This window comes from Alexandromys fortis, unplaced genomic scaffold, assembly GCF_014885135.2.
Source record: "Alexandromys fortis isolate MF-2015 unplaced genomic scaffold, M_Fortis_MF-2015_v1.1 scaffold_15, whole genome shotgun sequence".
Taxonomy (NCBI): Eukaryota; Metazoa; Chordata; class Mammalia; order Rodentia; family Cricetidae; genus Alexandromys; species Alexandromys fortis.
In genome coordinates, this window is record NW_026067911.1 from 9499013 (window position 1) to 9508116 (window position 9104).

Genomic DNA, 9104 nt, shown 5'->3' on the forward strand with positions numbered 1-9104 from the left:
GGCTAGCTCATGCCCGAAATAACAACACACAAACTGTGTTCATTTAAGAACTGCTTGGCCCATGAACTCTAGCCCTTACAGGCTAATTCTCGCACCTGGACTAGCCCATTTCTAATAATGCGTGTAAGCACCCCAAGGTGCGCTTACCGGGAAGATTCTAGTCTCCATCCATCGTTGCGTCTACCCAGGAGAGCTGAGCATGGCGTCTCTCTGGGAGCAGAGCAGAGTCTGACCTCACTTCCTCTTCCGCCCAGCATCCTATTCTGTTTTCTCCTCCCATCTATGCTTTAACCTATGAGGGCCAGCCAAGCAGTTTCTTTATTGCTCAGCCAATGAAATCAACAGATTGATATGACACTCCCACATCAGGTGCACGTCTTTAATCCAAGTACTCAGGAGGCAGAGGCAGGCAGATCTCTGTGAGTTCAAGCCCAACCTGCTCTACAGAGTGAATTCCAGGACAGGCTCCAAAGCTACATAGAGAAACTCTGTCTTGAAAACAAAACAAAACCAAAAAAAAAGAAGTGCTTCATTTTTATGAAATGAATATTGTGGTACCGTGGCATAGTGTTTTTCTCTTTTGAGTATGCATGTTCATCTATATGTCCACATACATGTGGAAGCCAGAAGTCAACACAGGTGTCGTCCTCAGTCACTCTCCACCCTAATTTTTTGAGACAAGCTTTCTCACTAAGCCTAGAGTTTACCAAATTCCACTAGACTGGCTTTGTCAATGTCTACGTCCCCAGAGGTTATAAGTGAAGCCCTGTATCCAGCTTTTAACGTGGTTCTGGGGATCTAAACTTGTGCAGCAAGTACTACACTAACAAAACCACCTCCCTAGGGTCTAAGACATGATCTCTGTTGTTCATACTGGTCTCGAACTTGCAATTCTCTGCCTCAGCCTTCCAAGTAGCTAGGATTAAAGACTCATATATGGTGCATTTTGTTTGGTAATATATTTTAGGTATTTATGCAAAATTCAAAGCACTTTTTAATGCATCAAAATTCTATACTTAGTTCCAGTTGACCCAAGCCTCATTATAGTGGTACAAGCCAAAGAGGATGCCTATATTCCACGGACAGGAGTTCGAAGCCTGCAAGAAATTTGGCCTGGTTGTGAAATCCGGTACCTAGAAGGGGGTCACATCAGTGCTTATCTCTTTAAACAAGGACTCTTCAGGTAAGATGATTCCTCTAAATTGGTATTTATTTGTTGATTGTTCAGGGGAATATTTTTTTTGCTTAAAAAATATGTGAAGCCGGGCAGTGGTGGCGCATGCCTTAAATCCCAGCACTCGGGAGGCAGAGGCAGGCGGATCTCTGTGAGTTCAAGGCAGACCTGTTCTCCAAGAGTTAGTTCCAGGACAGGCTCCAAAGCTACAGAGAAACCCTGTCTCCAAAAAACAAAAACCAAAACAAAAAAGACAAATATTTTAAATCTTATTTAGAAGGATTTCTCCTATACTGTTCTCTTATTTTGTCCTCTAGAGATACCAGAAGTCTATCTTATCAGATAGTTTTAACCAGAGATCATTTTAGAAATACAATAGTTATCTGTCCTTCATATTTGTCAATGACTGATTATTTCTTTTCACTTTATTTTAGACAAGCCATCTATGATGCCTTTGAACGTTTCCTTCATAAATATGCTAACTAATCGGATCAATGGATCCTACTAAAAGCGTTCACCCTACGATGATGTGAAAAACAAGCAGACAGCAGTACTTACCTGATTGCTGCCATATAGTCTCTGTGCCAGTGTTATGGGTCAGTTACCAACTGTAGATTCTATTAATGTAAAAGCAGTACTTGAATCATACAATCCTGAAGTGTTTGTTACTCTTGAAAATCTCATATGTCCAATATGACATCTGTTGTTAATATTTATAAAAACATTTTAATTATGGATAATTTATTGATTCTGAATAAATAGGAACCCTATTGGCTTTTAATAGAATTGTTGAAACTAAGATTATATAACATATGTACTGTATACTGTTATATGGCATTTTTTGCTGTTAACTTGATCTTAAAACCTGTGTTCCTCCTTTTTGTCTATGTAGTGAGTTTATAATCTAGCTTTCAACTTTAGGTAATTTACTGCCATAGAAATACCTAAGATGTGTAAATCAGTGTTACCTTTGAATTATGAAAACTATCCTGACTGCTGAGCTGTGCCTCTGTGTACAAACTGCAATCCCAGCATTTGAGAAGTGAAAGCAAGAGGGTTAAGAGTCCCATCATTGTTCTTTACAGAGCAAAGTTGAGGCCAGCCTGAGCTACGCGAGACCCTGTCTCAAAAAAATATGGCTGGCATGGTAGCTCATATCTTCAAAGCTGCTGACTTTTTAAATGGGATTTATATGGATAGATATATGGTGCTGATAATAAACTTCTCTGAGCAAGAATGTTTAAAAGGTAATATTAAAATGTGTTTGCTTGAAATCTTTTATTGCTCTTAAATTTAAGTTTAATGGAGATATGTGGATTTTTTTTTTCTTTTTTTCAAGCCAGGGTTTCTGTGTAGCTTTAAAGCCTGTGCATAGGTGGATATTAACATGCCTTTGGCAGCTTTTTAAAGATGCTGCGCCATTCTAATGTCTGTTCCTAAGGTTCCCGACAGCTGTTTAAACATTTTTACTGTGGAGTCAGTGATGGAAAAGTAGTTGCTTCTTGGACACTTGGACTTTCACATACAACACAGTAAAGCTGTTAGAGCTACAACAATTTCGTATATTCAGACTAGAACTTTTACTTTTGACTTCCAGGACAAAATGATCCTTTAAATAAAACCTGTGCACACCTTTAATCCCAGTGCTCTGGAGGCTGAGGCAGGCCAATCTCTCAGCTGGAGGCCAGCCTGGTCTACTGAGTGAATTCCACCAGGACTACACAGAGAAAACCTGTCTGTCTTTTTTAAAAAAATAAATAAATAAAATAAGAGATTAAATGTATTACACCATTCTATCATGCATATAGTGAGAGAATTTCTTTGGATTCTGAACATAGTTTCAGCCAAAAACAACATTTTTCTTCACATATGCATTTATTAAAAACATTCTGTGGTATGTAGTTTTTCTACTAGTAAAATAATGAAAATTTGATATTTTTATTAATTCTTAGACTATTTTAGAATTTTTATTTTTTAAGAACTGGGTGCAGAGTCAGGCATGGTGGGACATACCCTTAATCCCAGCTCTGGGAGGCAGAGTTCAAGGCAAGCCTGGTCTGCCAAGCCGTTCAGAACAGTCAGAGATACACAGAGAAACCTTATCTCAACAGAGGAAAAAAAAAAGGAAGAACTGTGTGTCACTGGCAGGACATGCCTGTAATTCCAGCACTTGGGAGGTAAAGGATCAGTCACAAGTTCCAGGCCGATAAGGTCTACTTAGTGTGTTCCCAGACCACTCAGGACTATCTGTCTCAAATAAATAAATTCATTTTCATCCTTCATTCACAAAACTGCCTAAGCTGATTAGTTCAGAAAGAAAAAAATACCTTTTTTTCACGTTTCTTTAAGCCCACTCAGCATAATAATAGCTTAGATACAAGCATTCATACACACACGTTATATATATTCTTTGAGAAATTAATGTATTTTCAAAGAAGTCCTGCCTGCCATTTTCCTGACACTTTGTGGATTAGGTCTATAAATACTATAGATTCAATCAGACCAGAGTTGCAGGGTACTAGTTTTCACAGGCCAGTTTGACCCAGTTTTTCTGGTGTGCATAATAGGTGTGGATTCCCAATTCTGCTAGCAGACTTCTTATATGTAAGTAACTACTACTCAGCTCTAAAGACCCCTGATGGTTAGACTTCATGATTTGCCAATGTTGTAATTAGATTTTATCAATGTATTTTAATGTGGTGCTTTCTCTAATGTATATTAACATTATAACTGAATTTTTAAGATATTTCCAAATTTATATTTCATAATAAAAATCTATTTTAGAAGTTATTTGCTTTGTTTTCTTTTTAAAGAAGTATTATTCCAACTACCAGAAGCATTTATCGTTTGATTCGTGTGTCCAAACCTGAGCTAATTGGGTTTGCCTTTAGCTCTCATACCCATGTGGTAAGGTAGGAATGAGTCAAGGAAGCTCTGACACAGTATCAGTATGCTAGTGTCTCCTCAGAGCCAGGTTTTACTCCATTCAATACCAGGAGAATAAGCACTCTGGCATACCATGTTTGTCTTGGCGTCCTTTAACTTAGATGTGATTATGTTGAAAATAGTAAACATAAAAAAAAAGGGCCGGGCTGTGGTGGCGCACGCCTTTAATCCCAGCACTTGGGAGGTAGAGGCAGGCGGATCTTTCTGAGTTTGAGGCCAACCTGGTCTACAAGAGCTAGTTCCAGGAGAGGCTCCAAAGGCACAGAGAAACCCTGTCTCGAAAAACCAAAATAAATAAATAAATAAATAAAGGCGTGCGCCACCACCACCAGGCTGGAATTATTTTTTTGAAGAAGATAATTCACATTTGTTTCAAAGTTTTGCTCCATATCATCGAAACCTTTTGCAAATGCTCATGTGTCATGGCTCTTTTACCAGGACATCTTGGCTCTGAGAATATCTGCGCAGGTTGACTTAATTTTACTATATAGCCCTGGCTGGCCTGGAACTAACTATAGACCAGGTTGGCTTTTACTCAGAAATCTCCTACCTTGAGGGCTGGAGAGATGGCTCAGAGGTTAAGAACACTGGCTACTCTTCTAGATGGTCCTGAGTTCAATTCCCAGCAATGATGTGGTGGCTCACAACCGTCTGTAATGAGATCTGGTGCCCTCTCCTTCGCTGTATGCATACAAGCAGACAGAATACTGTATACATAATAAATAAATAAATAAATCTTTAAAAAGAAAAGAAGTCTCCTGCCTCTCCCTCCTGAGTGTCTGGAGCAAATGCTTTTAGTTGGACCTTTCAGTGGGTTTTTATAAAATTGCACCCCATTACTCTCCATATTCACCATGTTGCAGTAACACAAAGCGATGACAGTACCACGTATGGTTTCTATTGTGACTACACTAATTGGGTAGTGTAAAGCAGCCAAAGGACCCGCGGAAATGAGTCAACATGACTGTGTTCCAGCGATGTGCTGTGTTCAAACTTTTACAACTGAAATTTGAATTTCATATGATTTTCATGTCTCACAAAGTATTCTTTTCACTTTTAGAGTGTTTTCCTAGCATGCTCAAAACCTGGGTTCAATATCCCCAGGGGTGTGGAGGAAGGGGGAAAGCCATTTATAGTTTATCCCTGTACGGTGCACAGGCTTTGAGCAGGGCCACAGTGTCCATGCCCAAGCCACGTAGCCAATGCAGCGCTGACTTGTTTCCTGTCACCTTTACAATATGATGATCTCCTTGGGGTGGAAGCAGCTGTCCAGTAAGACAACTAGTCCCCTTCAGGAGCCATGTATAAACAGGTGGACTAGAGGTAGAGTGCTAGCATTGGGGAGGCTCCAGCTGCTGCAAAACAATAACAAATGAATGAGTATCATAAAGGTGAACATATTTACATAAGAAGAGAAAAGCCAAAAAAAAAAAAAAAAGTAAAGCCACCAGGCGCGGTGGCATGTGCCTTTAATACCAGTGCTCCTGAGGTCATCCTTAGCTACAAGATGATTTGAGATCAGCCTGAATTATATGAGATCCTGTTTCAAAAAGAAAACCACAAAAAACAATTTTTATTTACCATTTGTTTAATGACTTTAAAAAACGAAAGAAAACAAAGTACTAATTGACATTTTCCTTAAGAAGGGTTGGTTTTTTTAAGTAAGAGTTTAAAGTGAACGGAAGAATGTAAACGTAATTTAAACTGTAAAGACCCAATTGGCTTATAAACAAGTGGTTGTTGCTCAGGTCTATGGAGTTTGTGGTTTTAGTAGGGTTCCCCCCCCCCCCCCCCCCCCGCCCCCATTGGTAGAAATATGAAGATCTAATCCTGGTATTAAAGGTGGAAACCCAGACATACTCAAAGGACATACTCAAAGGCAGAGAAGTAACCGTTTCTTCTTCCCGTGTAGCACACAGTTTCCAAGGTAATCCTTACGATTATCGTTTTCCGTTGCTCACAGTGTTGAGTTTGGGCAGAACCCATGATTTTTACCTTCTGACCAACAGGCAATGGAAACACTGATTGCACTCACACACTCGCCCTTTCTGCAGAGGTGTTGGACCCCTAGGGCCCTCTTCTCTCTCCACCTGGTCATGAAGAAGTCAGTGCTGTTTCTGATTTGTATGGCGAGAGCAAAGTCCGTGTGAGATGAACTGTGTGGATGCCCCCCCAGAACTGAGCTGGTCCTCTGGTTGACAAAGCACAAAATGTGAATCAATCCTACAGTTGCAAATATAGAAATTGTGCCCCAGACCTAGGCCTGAAAGCAGATTCTTCTTGAAGCGTCTAGGTGAAAATTTCCTCCAGTTGACGTTTGATTGAAGTAGTCGAGGTCCTGAAGTAGAAAGCCCAGCTAGATGGGTTATGGCAAACTAATCCTGGGAGGAAAAGCAAATGAGAAGATTGAGAAGAGGCAAAGGAGACTCGGAGATGCATTCTTCAGTTCTTTCTTAAGGTCTTGGGGAAGCTGTTCCCGGGGACTTGGACCTGTAATCCCACCTCCACGGGAAGCTGAGACATAAGATTGTCAAGTGCCAGTGAGAGCAATTTAGTGAGACCTCTCAAAATGAAAAATACCCAAAAGCCTGGGAATATAGCTCAGTGGTAGCCCTTGGCCTAGTACGAGTAGTAGGAGCAAGGCCCTAGGCCCACCCTACCCTACTCCCCCCCTCCCAAAAAAAAGAAAAACAAACAGGTCTTAGTGAACCTTTCAGGGATTTAGATTATGGCCCTTTTTGAAGAGAGTCACACTTCTGAGTTCCAAACTAAGAGAGCTATAATTACAGCTTGCTGGAGTAGTTGTCCAGAGCAAAAGAAAGCATCAATTTCCTTGTAAAGTTCTGTAAGGAGACTGTCCCCCTAAAGTAGCTGACTAGCAGGTGGTACTCCCACAACTGTCCCTGCTTTACTTTCTTCCCATGCTCAAAGTCAGATATGTTCAGTTCTTTCCACATAGCGCTCTTCCAGCTCGACTGTTAGAGACAGATCTTAAAGATGGTTTGGGGCAGGTTCTACACACGGGGGAAGGACCATTCCTGTTGACCTCCAGATGGAGAGTGCGCTGCCCTGTGGCTTGTCGAGCCCATGGGAGGACCTGTGTTAACTTGCATGGGCAGATGCGCATGGAGGCTGTTCAGATTTACAACAGGGAGGAGGGCAGGCATGAAGAGGAAGTGGAAAGCCTCTGGATTTTTCTACGATGGTGTACAGAGGCTGCTGAACCGTGGGAGTGGAGTGATACCCCTTTAGGATGCCATACCGAGCACAAAGCCTCCAAAAAATCCTCCAGTTACTAATACATTCTGCTTTATGAACGACACCAACTCCTCAGCTTTGCTCTTGACCCCAGTTGGTAATTGTGCCCTCTTCGGAATCTTCAATTGTTCCTTGGCCTTTTTCATGTCCTTCTCTACGCGATTCCAGTCAACTTTGATGTGGCCAGTATGGTTTGCGAGCTCAAGGAGAATAATGCCCCCTCCCACCGCTGTGGCAGCCAGCTTTCCAACTTTCTGGAATATGAAGCCAGTGCACCAGCCCGTGATGCCGCCAATCAGGAGCTGGGTTGCCACACTGTACTTCTCGCCCGCAGACCGTGTCTCCTGCCCAAAAAGTTTGCGCCACCAAGGCTGGTTTTTGCCAAATTCTGTAAGATCCAATGCCTCATAAGCATCAACGTGCTCTTGACTGTTCGTGGCCATCTCTGTGAGCTGCGAGTTGCGAGAGGACAGCCGCAGAGGGTCAGTAGGGCAGGAGATAGAGCGCTTTGCGGTTACGTTGGTGGTGGTTGTGGTCGTTGTCATGGCCTGCTGACCTTCCGCATGTGGGCAGATGTATCCATTCCCACGGCTGAGGGGAAAGAGGGCAGGTGGAGCATGCGCCTCAGCTTTTCTTCAGGGGGAGCTACGTCATAAAGCCACCTTGGCCTTTATCAAACTGCGTGTTCTAAGGATCAGAAAAGGCTAAAACTCACTCGGTGTTCCATATTTATTAGACTGGAAAAGTAAAGTATATTGTAAATACTAGTTGAAAGATTTGTTGGGGTTTGCAAAAAAAAATTGATTTCAATTGAATACTCAAGCTAAAGACAAGATTTGTTACAAAGTACAACCAAGCCTTTAAAAAGTAAATTTCAAGGTATTACCACAAATATTTGTTGTATACATTCAACCAGAAGCATTTTACAAGAAATTCAAATGAATGATTTCACATAAGAAGTGTTACTTCTTTACATTTAATAGCAGAGACACTCTCAAAGAAGTGAATTTACTTGGAACTATGCAAGTGATTACAACCTAGGATATGTGTACTCTAAAGAGACTGAGATAAGTTCACTTTTTCTTTTTGAAAGATTTATTTTTTTATTATGTATACCGTGTTCTGTGACTGCATGTGTGTCTGAAGGCCAGTAGAGGGCACCAGACTTCATTACAGATGATTATGAGCCACCATGGGGTTGCTGAGAATTAAACTCAGAACCTCTGGAAGTTCGGTCAGTGCTCTTAACTGCTAAGCCATCTCTGCAGACAAGTTAAAAATTTTAAGGCAAATAGAAGTGCATATAGGTTGTTTTGAAACAAAAAAATCATTGGTTAAGAGGCTTGCTGCACAATATTGTGTTGTTTACTAGGAGAGTCTTCACAGAAGTGATTCTGATTGCAGAATTGTGGTTTAGACAGTTGCAACTCTTCACCTAGGACTGTTACTGGAAAGATGTTCGTAGAAATAGGCTAATGCAAAGCTGTGAGCTTGACAGTTTTTGTGATAGCCTAAGGCGAATCTAGTAACTCATGACCAATCTAGTATTTGGTCATGAGAACTGTGAGAAAGTATGCACAGCTTGCTTTGCTGGTCCAGTCCTAAGAAGAAAGTAAAGTGCCAGTTCAGTTAACTGTGGGTTAAACTGTATACTATACAAAGAAAAATGTTGGCCAGGCGGTGGTGGCGCACGCCTTTAATCCCAGCACTGGGGGGGGGGGGGGGG

General features: G+C 41.4%; 2 protein-coding genes across 2 annotated transcripts in view; one reads left to right on the forward strand and one right to left on the reverse strand.

The window, feature by feature from the left end:
- The window catches only part of Abhd18 (abhydrolase domain containing 18), a 37934-nt gene extending 33970 nt beyond the window's left edge, over positions 1-3964 (forward strand). The window contains exons 11-12 of the mRNA XM_050138328.1: positions 997-1183; positions 1609-3964. Coding sequence (XP_049994285.1) covers positions 997-1183; positions 1609-1660 — 239 coding nt within the window. The 3' untranslated portion in view covers positions 1661-3964. The remainder of the gene's footprint in view (positions 1-996; positions 1184-1608) is intronic.
- Positions 3965-7041: 3077 nt separating this feature from the next.
- Positions 7042-8083, reverse strand: LOC126499303 (FUN14 domain-containing protein 2-like). The gene has a single exon (XM_050138464.1). The coding sequence runs from the start codon at positions 7921-7923 to the stop codon at positions 7369-7371; it is 555 nt and encodes a 184-aa protein (XP_049994421.1). The 5' UTR covers positions 7924-8083; the 3' UTR covers positions 7042-7368.
- Between the last annotated feature and the right edge of the window lie 1021 nt (positions 8084-9104).